The 16866-nt window shown below is 48.8% G+C and overlaps 3 protein-coding genes across 6 annotated transcripts; 2 read left to right on the top strand and 1 right to left on the bottom strand.

Annotated features, from left to right (window-relative positions):
- Nucleotides 1-124: 124 nt before the first annotated feature.
- On the top strand, nucleotides 125-4233 carry LOC120897762 (protein transport protein Sec23A). Of its 2 annotated transcripts, XM_040302844.1 has the most exons (4): nucleotides 125-292; nucleotides 378-2611; nucleotides 2979-2996; nucleotides 3651-4233. In XM_040302844.1, exons 2-4 carry the CDS (start codon nucleotides 383-385, stop codon nucleotides 3738-3740), a joined length of 2337 nt encoding a protein of 778 aa, XP_040158778.1. In that variant the 5' UTR covers nucleotides 125-292; nucleotides 378-382; the 3' UTR covers nucleotides 3741-4233. The 2 variants fall into 2 exon arrangements, with proteins under 2 accessions (XP_040158778.1, XP_040158779.1); XM_040302845.1 differs by lacking the exon at nucleotides 2979-2996.
- A 67-nt stretch (nucleotides 4234-4300) lies between these two features.
- Nucleotides 4301-6030, bottom strand: LOC120897763 (calcineurin B homologous protein 1). The gene is made up of 2 exons (XM_040302846.1): nucleotides 5792-6030; nucleotides 4301-5103 (listed from the first exon to the last, which is right to left on the bottom strand). The coding sequence occupies exons 1-2, from the start codon at nucleotides 5856-5858 to the stop codon at nucleotides 4601-4603; spliced, it is 570 nt and encodes a 189-aa protein (XP_040158780.1). The 5' UTR covers nucleotides 5859-6030; the 3' UTR covers nucleotides 4301-4600.
- A 2116-nt stretch (nucleotides 6031-8146) lies between these two features.
- LOC120894293 (autophagy-related protein 9A) lies at nucleotides 8147-15346 on the top strand. Of its 3 annotated transcripts, none has more exons than XM_040296795.1 (13): nucleotides 8147-8364; nucleotides 9454-9897; nucleotides 9975-10152; nucleotides 10237-10447; nucleotides 10512-10636; nucleotides 10720-10847; nucleotides 10939-11123; nucleotides 11197-11375; nucleotides 11446-11577; nucleotides 12551-12704; nucleotides 12774-13891; nucleotides 13979-14081; nucleotides 14158-15346. In XM_040296795.1, exons 2-13 carry the CDS (start codon nucleotides 9753-9755, stop codon nucleotides 14476-14478), a joined length of 2979 nt encoding a protein of 992 aa, XP_040152729.1. In that variant the 5' UTR covers nucleotides 8147-8364; nucleotides 9454-9752; the 3' UTR covers nucleotides 14479-15346. The 3 variants fall into 3 exon arrangements, with proteins under 3 accessions (XP_040152729.1, XP_040152730.1, XP_040152731.1); XM_040296796.1 differs by lacking the exon at nucleotides 8147-8364 and adding an exon at nucleotides 8446-8640; XM_040296797.1 differs by lacking the exon at nucleotides 8147-8364 and adding an exon at nucleotides 8958-9109.
- Nucleotides 15347-16866: the final 1520 nt, after the last annotated feature.

Raw genomic sequence — 16866 nt, forward strand, 5'->3', positions numbered from 1 at the left:
AGACTAATTTTATTGAAATTTAAAACTTAAAAGTCATTGTTTATTTACCAAAATAATAATCCAAATTTGAGCACCCCTGAAACGTCAAAATTGACGAGCGGGCGAAAACGCACGGGCGAAGTGACGTGTTCGGCCGTCGCAAGTTTACGTGGTTTTATTGGTGGTCACGGAAGCACGGACTGGTGAATGCGCACACTTTTTAATATGTTTTAGTTGTGAAACTACGGTCTTTTGTGTGTGAAAACTGCTGGAAACAGTTTCCAGAGTATCGACCATTCTCGTACGGCGGTAGGTAAGTGCTTTGACAGGGTATACTTTAAGCCTTCCTCAGCTGGTTTTGCTCAGCATCGCTGTATCTGTATCACTTTTCCGCACAGGCACGATGACGACGTACGAGGAATTTATTCAGCAAAACGAAGACCGGGACGGTATCCGGTTCACGTGGAACGTGTGGCCTTCGAGCCGGATCGATTCGACGCGCCTGGTCGTACCGCTCGGATGTCTCTACCAGCCGCTGAAGGAGCGCCCGGATCTACCCCCGATCCTGTACGATCCGGTCGTGTGCACGCGCCAGACGTGCCGGGCGATACTGAACCCGCTCTGCCAGGTGGACTACCGGGCGAAGCTGTGGGTGTGCAATTTTTGCTTCCAGCGCAATCCGTTCCCGCCGCAGTATGCCGCCATCTCGGAGCAGCACCAGCCGGCCGAGCTGATCGCCGGGTTCAGCACGATCGAGTACACGATCACGCGCGCGCCCTGCATGCCGCCGGTGTTTCTGTTCGTGGTGGACACGTGCATGGACGAGGAGGAGCTGACCGCGCTGAAGGACTCGCTGCAGATGTCGCTCAGCCTGCTGCCCGCGAACGCGCTGGTCGGGCTGATCACCTTCGGCAAGATGGTGCAGGTGCACGAGCTCGGCACGGAGGGCTGCTCGAAGAGCTACGTGTTCCGCGGCACGAAGGACCTGAGCGCGAAGCAAATCCAGGACATGCTCGGTATTGGGCGCGGGCCCGGCCCGCAGCAGCCGGGCCAGCAGCAGCAAGCGATGCGGGGTGCGGCCGCACCACCCGCCCCGCCGGCCAACCGGTTCCTGCAGCCGCTGCACAAGTGTGACATGGCGCTGACCGATCTGCTCGGCGAGCTGCAGCGCGACCCGTGGCCGGTGCCGCAGGGCAAGCGGTACCTGCGCTCGACCGGGGCGGCCCTCTCGATAGCGGTCGGGCTGCTGGAGTGCACCTACCCGAACACGGGCGGGCGCATCATGCTGTTCGTCGGCGGGCCCTGCTCCCAGGGCCCCGGTCAGGTGGTGGACGATGAGCTGAAGCACCCGATCCGCTCGCACCACGACATCCAGAAGGACAATGCCAAGTTCATGAAGAAGGCGATCAAACACTACGATGCGCTGGCGCTGCGCACCGCCACCAACGGGCACTGCATCGATATCTACTCGTGCGCCCTCGACCAGACGGGGCTGATGGAGATGAAGCAGTGCTGCAATTCGACCGGCGGCCACATGGTGATGGGCGACTCGTTCAACTCGTCGCTGTTCAAGCAAACGTACCAGCGGGTGTTTGCGGCCGACCAGAAGGCCGAGCTGAAGATGGCGTTCAACGGCACGCTCGAGATTAAGTGTTCGCGCGAGCTCAAAATCGAGGGCGGCATCGGCTCGTGCGTGTCGCTGAACGTAAAGAACGCGTCCGTTTCGGACACGGAAATCGGCATGGGCAACACGGTGCAGTGGAAGCTGTGCACCATGACGCCGAACACGACGATGGCGTTCTTCTTCGAGGTGGCCAACCAGCACGCCGCCCCCATACCGCAGGGTGGCCGCGGCTGCCTGCAGTTCATCACGCAGTACCAACATTCCAGCGGGCAGCGACGCATTCGCGTGACGACCGTCGCACGCAGCTGGGCCGACGCGACCGCCAACCTGCACATGATCAGTGCCGGGTTCGATCAGGAGGCGGCCGCCGTGCTCATGTCGCGCATGGTCGTGTACCGGGCCGAGTCGGACGACGGGCCCGACACGCTGCGGTGGGTCGATCGGCAGCTGATCCGCCTGTGCCAGAAGTTCGGCGAGTACGGCAAGGACGATGCGAACAGCTTCCGGCTGGCGGAGAACTTTTCGCTCTTCCCGCAGTTCATGTACCATCTGCGCCGCTCGCAGTTCCTGCAGGTGTTCAACAACAGCCCGGACGAAACGACCTTCTACCGGCATATGCTGATGCGCGAGGATCTGACCCAGTCGCTGATCATGATACAGCCGATCCTGTACTCGTACTCGTTCAACGGGCCGCCGGAACCGGTGCTGCTAGACACGTCCTCCATACAGCCGGACCGGATCCTGCTGATGGACACGTTCTTCCAGATACTGATCTTCCACGGCGAAACCATTGCCCAGTGGCGCAAGGACAAGTACCAGGACATGCCCGAGTACGAGAACTTCAAGCAGCTGCTGCAGGCCCCGGTGGACGACGCGCAGGACATCCTGCAGACCCGGTTCCCGATGCCCCGGTACATCGACACCGAGCAGGGCGGCTCGCAGGCTCGGTTCCTGCTGTCGAAGGTGAATCCGTCGCAAACCCACAACAACATGTACGCGTACGGGCAGGTAAGTGTCGTGCCGAGTGAAAACAGGCTGTTTAACAACAACGAAAAACGATTCTTTAATATTCCCTTTGTATTTCCCCGTGTGCTCTTTTTTGTATGTATTTGTGTGTGGTTGTTGTACGAATGAATTGCAAATGCAACATTGATCATATGTCTCCATTGATCACACTGTCTCAACGCGGTTATACGACCCGCCTTCGACGTACCCGACGGGGCCGTGCGCGGACACACAACTTTATTCTTATCACGAAACCATCTCATTGGCTCCACACGTGGACCTCGATCTCTCGCCTCTCGGTTGTCTTCCTACCTTCCCCACGTACCGCGAAACTCTACGTTTCAACACATATATACACACACATTGGCAGATGGCGGTACCGAGTGCGGTAGATATTTTTTGAAACTTTTTTCGTTTACTTCTTAAATGACTTCTTAAAGTATTGTAACAAAACTGTTCATAACTACCGGTGTACTGTAATCTCTCTCTTTCTCTCTGGTTGATGGGCTGGTCGCACAAAAGCACAATGTACATTCTACACACACACGCAAAACATCACTATTAACTACGGGATTCCTTCATTCGCATTACTAATTATGGGAAGAGGATTAAGCTAACATTCAGAATTATTCTGGGATTCTGGGAAGGAAAAAAGGATAAAGGAGTTATCAGGGACGATATGTTTTTTAACAACACTTTTCTCTTCCTTATCTTTATATAAGATATAACTTATCTTCACGTTTAAGACTGAACATAAATGGAAGATTTTTAATGAAAATTAAAATTGAACATACAAGAGGATCAACAAGTTCACACTAAACCAAACTGATTTTGTACACAAATTGAAGTCTAAGAAAATGATTCATCCTTTCAGCAATGTACAATGTACATTGGATAAAATGTAGTAAACATTCATTAACCTCTAACCGAAAGCACATATGTTGTCCGAAAACTGTACAAATGATTGTAATCTTTTATCGTGTTCTCCCCCTCTCTTTCTCTACCATCTTATTTAATCAATCAAAATCAACCCCTTATCTAGGACGGTGGAGCCCCCGTGCTTACGGACGACGTGTCGCTGCAAGTGTTCATGGAGCATCTGAAGAAACTGGCCGTATCGTCGACAACGTAAACGATGCGCACGTCACCATCCATCCCCTCGGAGCAGAGGCAACCAATTCTCAGTGCGCTTCAATTAAGTGTTGTTAAATTGAACAGCCTTCCCGCTGGTGTGGGCAAAGAGAAACGGCAGTCAACGGGGCGGTGTATGGTGTAGCACTACTCACCACATAAGCAGTATATATATATATTTATCGATGTTATAACAGAGGAGTATGCTGGCCACGGGGCGGCACGGTCGTCATTGCGACAGAGTGTGTGCGTGGTGGCAAGGCAATATATGTAAGCATTGGTTTGATTTTTGTTTTAAAATTTGGGCAAAATTAGTAACAGTAACAGAGAGTTTATAATATGTAGTAGCTAAAGGTAATTGTACGAAGTTCAGTTTATATGTGACATGCGCTTGATTTTGCTTTGCAAAGGGTTGAAGTACACGATCATCTGATTGATATCCCGCTCACACTAAACCAATAAAGTGTAGAAATCTGTAATGCTGCTGCACTTAAGCAACTGGAGCGATTGTTTGGTGCGATTAACTATATCCGAATACAGCAGGCGGCCACCTTTTGTTTGTTTGGTTTTTAGCAATCCATCTTTATTCCCATTCCTTCAATGCCTATTTACATTCACCATCCCCATCGTTCATTAATATATACCGGTGTCCTTCAAATGGTGTTCACAATTGTTCACCAAAAGAAGCAAAAAGAAGTAAGTTTTGTGCCTCTTGAAATCATTTTCTACCTACTATCTACATGCTCTGGAATAAGGAAGCAAACCCACTCCCACACACACACCATTGTTGCGGTCTCGGCTCGGTTGATCTTAGCTGCTCGTTCATCATCTGCACCACCCCCCCCCGCCCCCCCCGGGGGTTTAGTTCAGGAAGCGGATCGACATCTTCTGCTCCACCTCCGTGCGCTCCAGGGCGCGGCAAAAGTCGTCGAACGAAATCTTGCCCACGCCGACCGTGTCCGCTTCCACGATCGTGCGCTCCGCGATGCTGTTCAGCTGGTCCTGGCTAATGTTCGCCCCGACCATCATCTGCAGGATGTTGAGCAGCTCGTCGCGCGAGATCGTCTCATCGTCGTCCAGGTCGTACATCTTGAAGGCGAACCGCAGCTTCTCCTCCCGGCTGTTCAGCCGGTTCTCCTTGTTCGGCTTGATCGGCCGGAAGTGGGCGAGGACGCGCGTGAACTGGCGGAAGTTGACCCGATCGTCGTTGCTGTCGGCAAAGAAGGAGTGGACGATGCGTTCGCACAACGGATTGATCGCCAGCTCGGGAATGCGCAGGAAGTCTTCCCGCGAAAGCGTACCGCAGTCGTTGCGATCCAGCGAGGTGAAGCGGGAGTACAGCCGCTCTATCTGGTTTGGTGTAACTGTGGGTGGGGGCGGAAATTTTGAAGAAAAAGGCGTTTAGCACAGGTATTCTTTTAGATAGAAATTGGCAGACAACAAATCCAAAAGAGATAAACAATAAAGAGAAAAAATGTGAGTGTCACGGTTTGTATGTGTGTGTTGTTTTTTTTACAACCCCTTGCTCAGACGATCCAAGTATGCAGCGACACGCGCAAACCCCCCCACCCAATGACGTAGTCCCTTTCCGTGCAATCGTATTGCAATCAGACGTGCGGCGCTGAGAAAGCTTTTAATTATCTGCTCCGTGTGTCCGTGCCTGTGGAGCGTTGCTAAGGTTCAACGTCTAAACACATCCTATTGCTCAGCGAGCACCGTGGCCGTGCACACCCTAGCGTGCGCTTATCGCACCCGTGTTTAATTACGAGCACTTGGGTAAATGAAGGTAAGCTAGATAAAACGGAACGAACGGAAAGTGTGCCGCTGGTGCTCTAATTCTTACGGAGCCCTCTTGTCGAGGGCGGATGATTGACTTTTTCTAATTACGTTGCACACACTGCGGCCACGGGGTTGTTCCGCAAACACACATACACACACACACACACACACCGTGCGCATCTCAAGGTTCTCCAACGCAACATCGATGTTTGCACACTGCAAGTAAAGCAAAAAAAAAACTTGCTGGCCGCTTGCATTTCCAACGCTACTTACAGCCAGTCTCCTCGTGGATTTGGGCAATCTCCTCCTCACGCAGCAACAGGGACGATTTGTTACCCATACTGTTTGTCCTAAAATGCACTTGGTCTTGGGGAAAACACAACAATTTTGACCAACGAGAAGAGAACCGAAAACGACCGCACGAACGACTGGAAAACTTTTAGCAAACTGCGACTGCTTCTGTTTTTGCTGCCTCTTCGCTCGATTGCTCACCACTGTCTGTTGACAACACGGGTAAAAACCAAGGTGCATTAATAAGATCAGGTGGTGGAATCTAGAGCATTTTGACAACTCGTCACTTGACGTAAGGTCCCCAGGATTCAAACGTTGTTTACATTTATTTAATTTGATAAAATAATTTATCTTACATTTTATCGATTGAATATACAGGCGGTCCCCGAGATACACGGTACCTCTTATACGCGGATTCGAAGATACGCGGTTTTCTAAATTTGACAGTTCTTTGAGCAAATTGTACTGATTTGACACATCAATTGTCAAATGCCGAATACTTTCCCTTTTGATCGAATGTTTAAAACTAATTCAAAAGGTTTAAAACTGTAAAATTCAGTCAGAATCATATCAAATAATTAATTGAGTGGCTAAAACCATACCATACTAGCAAAATTACGCAAAAATTAGTTATATTTAGCCTGGAAATCACGAGATTCGACTTACGCTGAAATTCGAGATACGCGGTATTTTGCGGCCGTTTTAGGTCCCCATTAACCATGTATCTCGGGGACCGCCTGTACTTTAGAAATATATTTTGAGCTTTTGGAGTTCTTATTTAACATTGAACCGTAGGTTGAAGTGTGTTATTTTGTGAATTTATTGTATAATTCATTGTGTTTTGGACATTTTTGAGGATAAAAACTAAGAAATCATTTATTATTCCTATTTCAACATCTATTCCTTATTATCTGCGAGACAAATAGACAATTTAAGTGAGATTAGTACTCTTACTCACATGATTTTAAATTTCATGACGAAACAAATCATAAAATCTTTTGTTCATTCATTCATTCACCAAATCATTTAAAATCAATACCCAAGTGCCACAAATCCACTAAACGACCACTAAACGGCTTCTAAACGACTCAAGTTCTCTACCTAAACGGAATATAGAAAGACTTCGTTTAGCAGACGGCAAACGACTCATGCAATCTAAAAATAGCGAAAAAGCTGGTGGCGCTCTCTGTTGGTGGGATACCCCAACCAGTTGAGCTTCATCGCTTGGAGGAGAGCTTTCTCATATCCTCTGTACTGTTGTATGGTTTCGCATTGAAGTTATGCATCGCTAGAACTAGAACGACGATACGATTGTTTAAATACTAAACTCCAACGGAAACCACCAGTACTGAAGCAAGTGAGATTTGAGTAATGGTCGTTGGTGTTGATACCCACGTATCTGACCACACGACCATTCATATAGATTTTTGCTCAGAAAGTTAGAAAACTATATAGGTCATGATAAGATGAAACTTGTCGAAACACATTGCAAGAAAAGGATAGCAATATAATGATGAGTTGTAATACGCCATCTATTGATCCAACCAACGAAGCTGTGGAGCTTTCATTTTTTTTCTATGGATATTCAATTTTCCAGTCGTTTAAGGCTGGAAATAGACGAACCGAGATCATCGCGGTACCGCGAAATTCGCGTATGATTTGAACTGTCAATTATGTTATAAAATCTGACAGATAGGCGAGATAATCGCGGTTCGTGTATGGAACCATCCGAGGTGTGGTGACGATTGAATGTGCCAAGAAGAAATATTTTTCTATCAATTTGCGAATCAAATTATTTATTTCACATAGTTTATGCAAATAAAATACAAAACTCATTTCTCGACACGAGTTTTCACACAAATCCGCCAGGAAAAGTAAAAATAATCGGTTCGCGCTACCGCGAAAATCTTAGCAATACCGAAGTTGGGTATCTCTGCGAAACAACAGGCGCGATTGGAGGCGCGGAAGATTTGACAGCTCTACTGTTCTACAACTGTTAAAAAACAAGGCGCGAATTTCGCGGTACCGCGACGACCTCGGTTCGTCTATTTCCAGCCTAAGCTTAATCTGTGGCGCTTGGGTATTTGGCATTTTACAATGAATGTGTCAAATCAGTACAATTTGCTCAAAGAACTGTCAAATTTAGAAAACCGCGTAAAAAAAACGACCTCTGTCAAACTGAATCTCAAAATGGCAACATACCAAACGCTAAGAAGACACCTCCTCAATTATCCACCTTGGCGGAAACCAATGGTCAACGGGTTTAAAATGACGTTTAGTCCCTCAACTATGGCGATCTCCCAAAGACCTTTTTCCACTACCTGACATTTTTAATTCAAAACAGGTGGAAGGGTGAAATCGGCCAAGAAAAGAAAAGAAAAAAAACGATGAGGATTACTGCGAGTCGCAAAAGCGATGTTGTTTGATTTCGATAAGTGCTCGCAGCATACCGTCGGGCACAAGGACGGTCCGCAGAGACATTGTAAATAGCCCGATTCCCGCAAAACCGCCCTCGGTGGATTGGACGAAGTTGTCGTCCCACTGCTGTTCTATTGGTACGTAAACAACAAGAAGTCTGGCCGTGCAAAAACCTCCACAAAATCAAACCTTTGATCGACTGTTACGAGTTGTGAGCATGAACAAAAAAAATCCAGACATCGCGCCCCCTCGTCCGTTGTTGTGTTTCTTTGTTCCGAGAATGTGAAGATAGTGTTCGATCGGCAAAGAAGAATGCTTGCAAGGTAGTGGGGTGCGAGCGTGTGTGTGTGCGATGTGGAAATAGTGTAACTACGCCATACGCACAAGAAAACCCCGATTTCGCCCAGCGCCAGGTATTGCGATGCACGATGCTTTTCCTTCGCTGTGCAGGTGCATTTCCTTTCGAAGGTCGTTCAACTGTATAGAAATAAATGTACTGCACACAATGTAAACTATTTGCGGCTAGCGAACGGCATGCTTTCCAACGCACTTGGTTCCGCGGATGGCGGATGCCCCCGGAAGGGTTGTTGGGTGCGAAAGTGTGTTAAAACGCGTTGCAAAAGAGCCAGTCACAAAGCAGGCGAATGAAAATCAGCTGGCAGAGAGACAGGTGGTGGTGCGATCATCACCATCACCATCATCATCAGCATCAGCATAACAACATTGAACGTGCGCGAGTGTGGATGTCCCCTTGCTGTGTCCTTGTGCGTTTGTGACCAGCGACACAGAAAAATAGTGTGTCACACCTGTGGTGTTTTGTTTGAACGCAAAACAAAAACAATCGAATTTTGGAACCGAATGTTGCACGCTACGGGATTTAGTGTAATTATTCTGTGGGCGAGCATGTTGAAGCAGTGGTTCCATTCTGCGCCTACTTTAACAAAAGCCCAGAAGCACATACAGAGCAGTGACGCATAAAAGGGGCGAGTCTAGTCATCTGTGGACAATGCAAATATGCGTCTCGACACCCATCACCTAGCCCAAGCCTAATCTCACCGAGCAAACACGTGCGAGTTTCCGTTTGATATTAAAAAAAAAGACGTGTTACCTCCACCCCAGACACGATGTTCCACATTTGTTCAAGCGTGAACAAATGTAAACAAAATTTGTGCTTGCATTAACAAAATCTTATCGTCTCTTTTCTCTCCCTCTTTCTCTTCGCGTAGATGCTGCCCGATGCGACGCCATTCTGCCCGCGCTACTAGATGAAGGGCAGGGAGTGCAGTGTGCTGTACTTTGTTAGTTTGTTTTCAATGTAAAACAACCCCGTGTGCATCATAGTGCTACCCCACCGTGCCGTGAATGTCGGGCCAAACGCAATCTGACACCGTCGAGCAATACACTACTACGCGCAGCAAAAACCGCAAACCGCGCAGCAGGGAAAGACAGAAAGGAACGGCCCTCGAATTAGAATCCGCACTGTTCCCCCATCCGAAACGACAGCAGCGGCACCGGTGGCACAACGATGACGACGAGCCGGCAGTTTGACGCAAAAACGTACGACACGCTGACCAACCAGGACACCAACCCGTTCGCCGACAAACGCTCGCCAACGATCGAGGAAGAGGACACACCGCAGGTGATACACGTCGTGCCGGAGACCAGCAAAGGTAGGAGCGGAAAGCTGATGACCACCATCGACCAACAACCGCAAACTCATGTCCTGCATTTGTTTTTCGCCTTTCAGCACGATGGAACCATATAGAGGATTTGGATTCGTTTTTCACCCGCGTCTACATCTACCACCAGAAGCATGGGTTTTACGTGATGATGCTGCAGAAGCTGTTCGAGCTGTTCCAGTTCGTGTTTGTCGTGGTGCTGATCACGTACATGTTCAACTGCATCGACTATGCGATCCTGTTTCGGTAAGGCCGCTTGCACTGCTACCTACACTGAGTCATTTGGGGGGCAAACTCAACAAACACGGCTTTCTTCTCTACCAAATGCAGTGACAAAATCATCGACCAAGAGTCGAAGGTTTCGCTCGGCGATGCCATGATCGGTGTGTCGGAGTGTGCCGCCAACCTCGGCGCCTTCCAGTGGATGGCGCTGGTGCTGGCCGGTTTGTTCTGGACGTTTCGGTTGTTTAAATTCTTCTATCAATTTTTCCAATTTTGGGACATTAAAATGTTCTACAACACGGCGCTCAAGATCGAGGATGTAAGTAGAGGCGCCGGTAGGTTAGGTGCAGTGTTTATCAGTGCTTTCCCGTTCCTTCTGGCAGACCGATCTAGACAATCTAACGTGGCACGAGGTACAAAAGTGCATTCGGGAAGTGCAGTCCGAGATACAGATGAGCATCAACAAGGAGCAACTGACTGAGCTAGATATTTATCATAGAATATTAAGGTACTGTTTTTTGTTGTGCTGTTATCGAGTCAGTTCCGTGTACTATTACGATCATTCCATTTACCTTTTGATTTGCATTGCAGATTTAAAAACTATATGGTAGCAATGATGAACAAATCGCTGCTACCTGCCACCACCAAGCTGCCATTGCTAGGAAACGTAGTGCTAATGAGTCAAGCGCTCCGCTACAACATAGGACTAATACTGTTCTGTAAGTGTATCTCTTACCTGCTTCTCTTTGGCTTGGTTGTTGGCTTCCACGCGCTAACTTCTGCCCCCGACCCGTTTTTTTCCCGACGCAGGGGGACCATGGTCACCGTTCGAGAACAGCTGGCACCTGCGGGAGGAGTACAAGCGGCCCAGCATGCGGAACGAGCTGGCGGCCAAACTGTCGAAGCAGATTTTGTGGGTCGCCATAGCCAACTTTATACTCTCGCCGTTCATCTTCATCTGTCAGCTAATGTACTTCTTCTTCAACTATGCCGATGTGAGTGTGTTTATCGGCTTTGCAATGAGCCACTACTAACTAATGCCAACTTTCCTGTTCGCACTACCCTTAGTTGATCAAAAAAGAGCCCGGCACGCTGGGTGTACGCTGCTGGTCACAGTATGGCAAACTGTACCTGCGCCATTTTAACGAACTCGACCACGAGCTGGACGCGCGACTGACCCGCGCTTACCGGCCGGCGGTAAAATACATGAACTCGTTCTCTTCGCCACTGCTTACCGTAATAGCAAGGTATGGGTCACGATATCGTGCACTGTCTCGATGCGCTGGCATGATAATGGTTTGCCTTTTTTCGCTACAGAAACATCGCCTTCGATGCTGGAGGTGTCGCGTCCCTTATCCTGCTGCTGGCTATCTACGACGAGGACGTGTTTCAGGTGCAGCATGTGCTCACTCTCTTCACGATTCTGGGCATGATCAGCGTTATTGCGAGGTACGGATGGTTTGTCAGCAAAAAGGGAGATTAGAAGGTAGTTTTAAATTAGTGGTCGGAGCTCGGAATCGGACCTGCCCGATGCTGGAATCGATTCCGATTCCGTAGTCGATTCCGGAGCCGTTTCCGGAGTTGATTCCGGAGCCGATTCCGGGATCGGGATCTGGGAATCGCAATTTGCTCCGGTAACGGAATCTGCATTGACTCCAGAAATGGAATTAGCTCCGGAACGAGAATCAGTTCTTGCATTGAAATAAGAAGTTTCAGAAGCAAAATCAGTCCAGGAATCTCCATAATTGATCGTTTAAAAGATTTTTTTTATTCTTTACGGCTATCAATACTTAGCATCATTGGACCCAAATGCCTATTCTTATGGAGATTCCGAGTTCGTTTCGAAGCCGATTCTGATTTCAGAGCCAATTCCGATGACGGAACCAATTTCGATTCTGGAACTGATTCCGGAGCCGATTCAGATTCTGAATCCGATTTCGGAACCAATTCCGAAGCTGATTACGACACCGATTCCGGAACCAATTCCGAAGCCGATTCCGGAACCAATTCCGAAGCCGATTCCGGAGCCGATATCGGTACAAATTCCTAATCCAATTCCGGAACCGATTCCGAAGTCGATTCTGGAGCCGATTTCGATTCCGGAACCGATTTCAGAATCAATTCCGAAGCCGATTCTGGAACTAATTTCTAAGTCGATTCTGAAGCCGATTTCGATTCCGGAACCGATTCCAGAACCAATTCCAAAGCCGATACAGGAACCAATTCCAAAGCCGATTCCGGAACCAATTCTTAAGTCGATTCCGGAACCAATTCCGAAGTCGATTCGGGAAACAATTCCGAAATCGATTCCGTAGCCGAAATCAATTCCGGAAAAATTCGGAGCTAGCCAGAATCGATTCCGACGAAATCTTCATTTTCCCCATCACTAGTTTTAATGTGCCGTTTCCCTTGACCACTGCAGATCACTTATACCGGACGAGAATATGGTGTGGTGTCCGGAGCAGCTGCTGCGAAACGTGTTAGCCCATGTGCACTATCTACCCTCAGTCTGGCGTGGCCATGCCCACAGTTCGGTCGTGCGTGATCAGTTTGAACTGTTCTTTCAGCTGAAAATTGTGCGTTTTAAAAGCTCCTTTTCTACCCTGTCGGACCAAATCTAACAAACCTCCTTTCTGCTTCCACAGATGTACATTTTGAATGAACTGTTCAGCCCGCTCGTTGCGCCGTTCGTGCTGCTGTACGATTTGCGCCCGAAATCGCAACAGCTGGTCGACTTCTTCCGCAACTTCACCGTGGACGTGGTCGGTGTCGGGGACGTGTGCTCCTTCGCCCAGATGGACGTCCGCAAGCACGGCAACCCGGACTGGCAGATACCGGTCGTGGCGGACGATAAGGACAGTGAGAGCGAAACGCCGCTCATATCGCCCGACGATGGTGGTGGTGCGCGGGTACCACCACCACCACCAGCGGGACCAACAGTGCGCCCCGCCGGTGCTGGTGCCGGTGCTGCGGCGGCACAGTACAATCAGGGCGAGCACGGCAAAACCGAACTGTCGCTCGTCCACTTCACCCTTACCAATCCCACCTGGCAGATGCCGCCGGAAGCGAAACAGTTCGTGCAGGGGATCAAGCGGCACGCGCTGCACGATCTGAACCGGCAGCGGGGCATGATGCTCGGCCTGCACAACCCGACCGCGATGGGCCAGAGCCTGCTGTCGGTGGAAAGCATGGGCGCGGAGTACTCGTCCATCATACAGCCGATCCTGCAAACACACAACCTTTCCAACTCGCAGCATCTCGGCCTGTCGATGCATCTCGGTGGCGGTGGGTTCGGTTCGCCCGTACCACCGATGACGCCCGGCTACGGGCCGGCGGGCATGATGCCATCGACCGTGCAGCAGCAGCAGCAGCAGTCCGCGGCACAGCACGGTGGTGCAGGTGTGCAATCCTCCCACCAGTACCATTTCGGGCCACAATCGTACGATTTTGAGCGTATGCTGCAGCAAAACCTAACCGACGCCAGCACGGTAGCGCCGAACATGCCGGCACGCAGCACCTTCCTGGCGGACATTCATGAGAATGACGACGAAACTGCGGGTGCACCGCCCGCGCTGATGCCGGAAGTGCTGCAGCCCGGCATCGAACAGACGGCACCGGCGGCGATGGGAGTGTATCCAGAGCTGGAGGAGGGCAGCCGCTACGCTGCACCGTACGCCACCGACGGGATGGTGTACAGCACGCGTGGCGGAATGTCCCGACGGGAGGGACCGGCCGGAGGATCGCGCACGGGATTACTTTCAAGGTGAGCATTCATTTGCCCAGCTTAGAAGATGCTTCTACAAGAATTAACGCTTTTCAATGCTCTCTCTCTCTCTCTCTCTCCGTACAGTCTCTACGGCGAGCTGCCCACGAATGTACCGGCACCGTACGAATTTACGACGGCCGACATGTGTCTTAGTACGCTGTACCTGCACGAGTTGCATCACAATCACGTAAGCAGCTTGGATTGAATTCCAAAGCGGATCCACAAAACCACTCACACTGTTGCTTCCCTTCGCTTTGTTTCAGTTGCGACGTCACGGTGGTAGCTTGAGGCTCGATATGGGCTCACCACCACCGCCACCGAGCGGTTCGTCACAGCGTCCCACCACCACGGCGACGTTCGCGTCCCGGTTTATGGGACCGGGAGGGATCCGCCCGTTCGGTACAGTTGCTCAACCCTCGCTAGTCAGCCACCCGTTGCGTACGATTGCGCCGGGTATTATCGGTGGTGGTGAAGCCACCGCGGGTCCTTCCGGTTCGCTGGAAGCCGGCAGCAGCAGCAGCCGTTCGATGGGAGGTTCGGCCGCCGCCGAACGAACACCGCTGCTCGGTAGCAAAAAGTCATAGCACCGGGCGGAGTGGGTCTAACGGAGCGCGGCAACTGATGCTTAGCCAGGAGCAAGGGTAGTAGCAGTTGGGGTTAAAGGTCGAACTTAAGGTGCGAGTGTGTGCGAGTGTGTGTGTGTTAGTACCGGTGGAATGGAAAGGAATGAATGTGATTTGCCTGTACTGTTGTCGTCTCCAACCGTGTGTTAGGCCAGAGCGTGCTGTGGAACAGGAAAAGTGATAAAGGCATACTGAGCTAGCAAATACTACTACCAATCGTCGTGTGCGTGAAAACGTAACGATCGAACCACAACGAAGAGAGTACTGTTCGAAGTGAATAGTTTGATGCCAACGTTGGGCGTGCTATTGTAAATAAGGTTACTCCAAGACGGTTCGTAAACCATTTTTTTGCAAGGCAACTACTACTACTAAAGAATGCTAAATCTGGGATCAACGGAAGGTAAACTGGGGGATAGCAAAATTAAAAAAAAACTCATGATTATGGCATTGCTTGTACTACTACCACGCTGCCGTTGGTAAAGGCTTGTCTGAAAGATGAAGGCCACTTTTAACGTACCACCATCATCATCCCCACTGCCCCGCTGCTGTGTGTGTGTGTAAAATGATAGCCAAATGGATCGAGTTGCGCGTGATATAAAAAGAACGGGCAGCAGATAAGCAAGGGGAAAGCTCCATCGAGTAAAACAACATTCGGAAAGCTTCGTGTGAAAAGCTGTTTTTTTAAGGCGATGTTGTGTGATTTCAACTTTTGATCTTTAAGCATAACTCTATAACTCACGCGACGCAAAGTGAAACTCTGTGAATGGGAACGATACCGCGATAAGTTTGTTAAAAGCATCAAATAAACTTAATACGTTTTCAATATGTACCGTGTACTGTGTGTCTGTGTGTGTGTCCCCATGCATGGAAAGAAAAATAACTATAGAATAGAGATTAGTAATGGGTAGATACCATTTTTCCGGAATCGGTATGATTTTGCTACCAAGAACTTTGCGACCAAGAGTTATTCGACCAAGGGTTTTGGGACCAATAATTATGCGCCCAAGATTTTTGCGACCAAGGATGGGGTGCGTACACTGCAAAGCCTCCGGAGTCATTGACTCCGAATCCGGAACTGTCTGGATCAATCCGGATGGACCTGGAAGCGTCCGAACGAGTCTGGTCGAGTACGGGCGAGTAGTTTAAGTTGGCGGTGCAAAAACAGTAAGGCTATTTTAATTTTGATTGAATGTAATGGGAAGTAGGGGAAGGTAGGTAAAGACGGACACGTTAAGGGAAATGGGAAAAATCTAGGGATATATAAGTGCAACGACCATGAAAATGTGCATACATTATCTTACACTCATGTTTTATCAGAAAATGTGTTGAAACTTTTAAGTTTCCATTGATTTTTGTGTTTTTTTCATGAATGAAAAACATGATTTTTTTCGTGCGGTTTTGAAATGTTCGGGTAAGACGGACACCTGATATGGGAAAGATGGACACCATGAAGGGTAAGATGGACACCTGTAGAAAAGGTTAGAAAGTGAAGAGTTTTACAGTATTTTAACAAATTCTATCGCTTTCCACGTCCTGGTACGTTTATAAACCAATTCTTGCCCTATTGCAACGACGATTCATTCAGCCGTGGTTTTAGGAGTTGTAAGCACCGCTTTAGCCGGTCTCGTAGTACAGTCGTCAACTCGTACGACTTAACAACATGCCCGTCATGGGTTCAATCCCCAAATAGACCGCGCCGCCATACGTAGGACTGACTATCCTGCTATGGGGGGAATCAATTAGTCACTGAAAGCCAAGCCCACAAGTGGGTACAGGCAGGCCTTGACCGACATCGGTTGTTGAGCCAAAGAAGAAGAAGAAGAAGAAGCACCGTTTGTAATATATCGTAGAATGCAGCATCTAAAATGTATTGAAATATCGCGCACTTACAGCACACGTTGCTTCAGCTTACAGAACAACAGTCTAGAACTACCTTTAAGGAAATTACTACGCGAAAAGACCACGACCCCAGTATTTTTGAGGGACTTGTTATAGTTTAATCCATTTTCCACCATGTCAAAATTCAACATTTAATATTTGTAATCCCATAGAATTTTTCATCTATTCCTAAACAATGCCATATCAATGCCTCATATTTTTATTGCTTAAAGTTGTACAAGTCGTGACAAGATATTGGATTTCGTGAAGCGCCTCATCAGCGTCGAGCGAGTAATAGCATAACGAATGGCTACTATTTTGACCGGTGATTCATTTCTCGCTTATTTCAATACTTTCTCTAGTTGCTGATTGGTTTATAGCTTCGGAATACCCTTATTTAAGATATTTGAAGGAATCCATTTATCACCAATTGATATAAGAAGTAAAATAAATCAATAAATTCGGTGTCCA

The sequence above is a fragment of the Anopheles arabiensis genome, chromosome 2 (genome assembly GCF_016920715.1).
Source record: "Anopheles arabiensis isolate DONGOLA chromosome 2, AaraD3, whole genome shotgun sequence".
In the NCBI taxonomy this organism is placed as follows: domain Eukaryota; kingdom Metazoa; phylum Arthropoda; class Insecta; order Diptera; family Culicidae; genus Anopheles; species Anopheles arabiensis.

What these genes read in the sequence shown, in the direction of transcription:
- LOC120894293 (XM_040296795.1), top strand. Translation starts at nt 9,753, where the DNA reads ATGACGACGAGCCGGCAGTTTGACGCAAAAACGTACGACACGCTGACC. An exon ending in CATAGGACTAATACTGTTCT is followed by an intron (nt 10,848 to 10,938) that starts GTAAGTGTATCT and finishes TTCCCGACGCAG; the next exon opens with GGGGACCATGGTCACCGTTC. An exon ending in TCTTCTTCAACTATGCCGAT is followed by an intron (nt 11,124 to 11,196) that starts GTGAGTGTGTTT and finishes CACTACCCTTAG; the next exon opens with TTGATCAAAAAAGAGCCCGG.
- LOC120897762 (XM_040302844.1), top strand. Translation starts at nt 383, where the DNA reads ATGACGACGTACGAGGAATTTATTCAGCAAAACGAAGACCGGGACGGT.
- LOC120897763 (XM_040302846.1), bottom strand. Translation starts at nt 5,858, where the DNA reads ATGGGTAACAAATCGTCCCTGTTGCTGCGTGAGGAGGAGATTGCCCAA. An exon ending in AATCCACGAGGAGACTGGCT is followed by an intron (nt 5,104 to 5,791) that starts GTAAGTAGCGTT and finishes CCCCACCCACAG; the next exon opens with TTACACCAAACCAGATAGAG.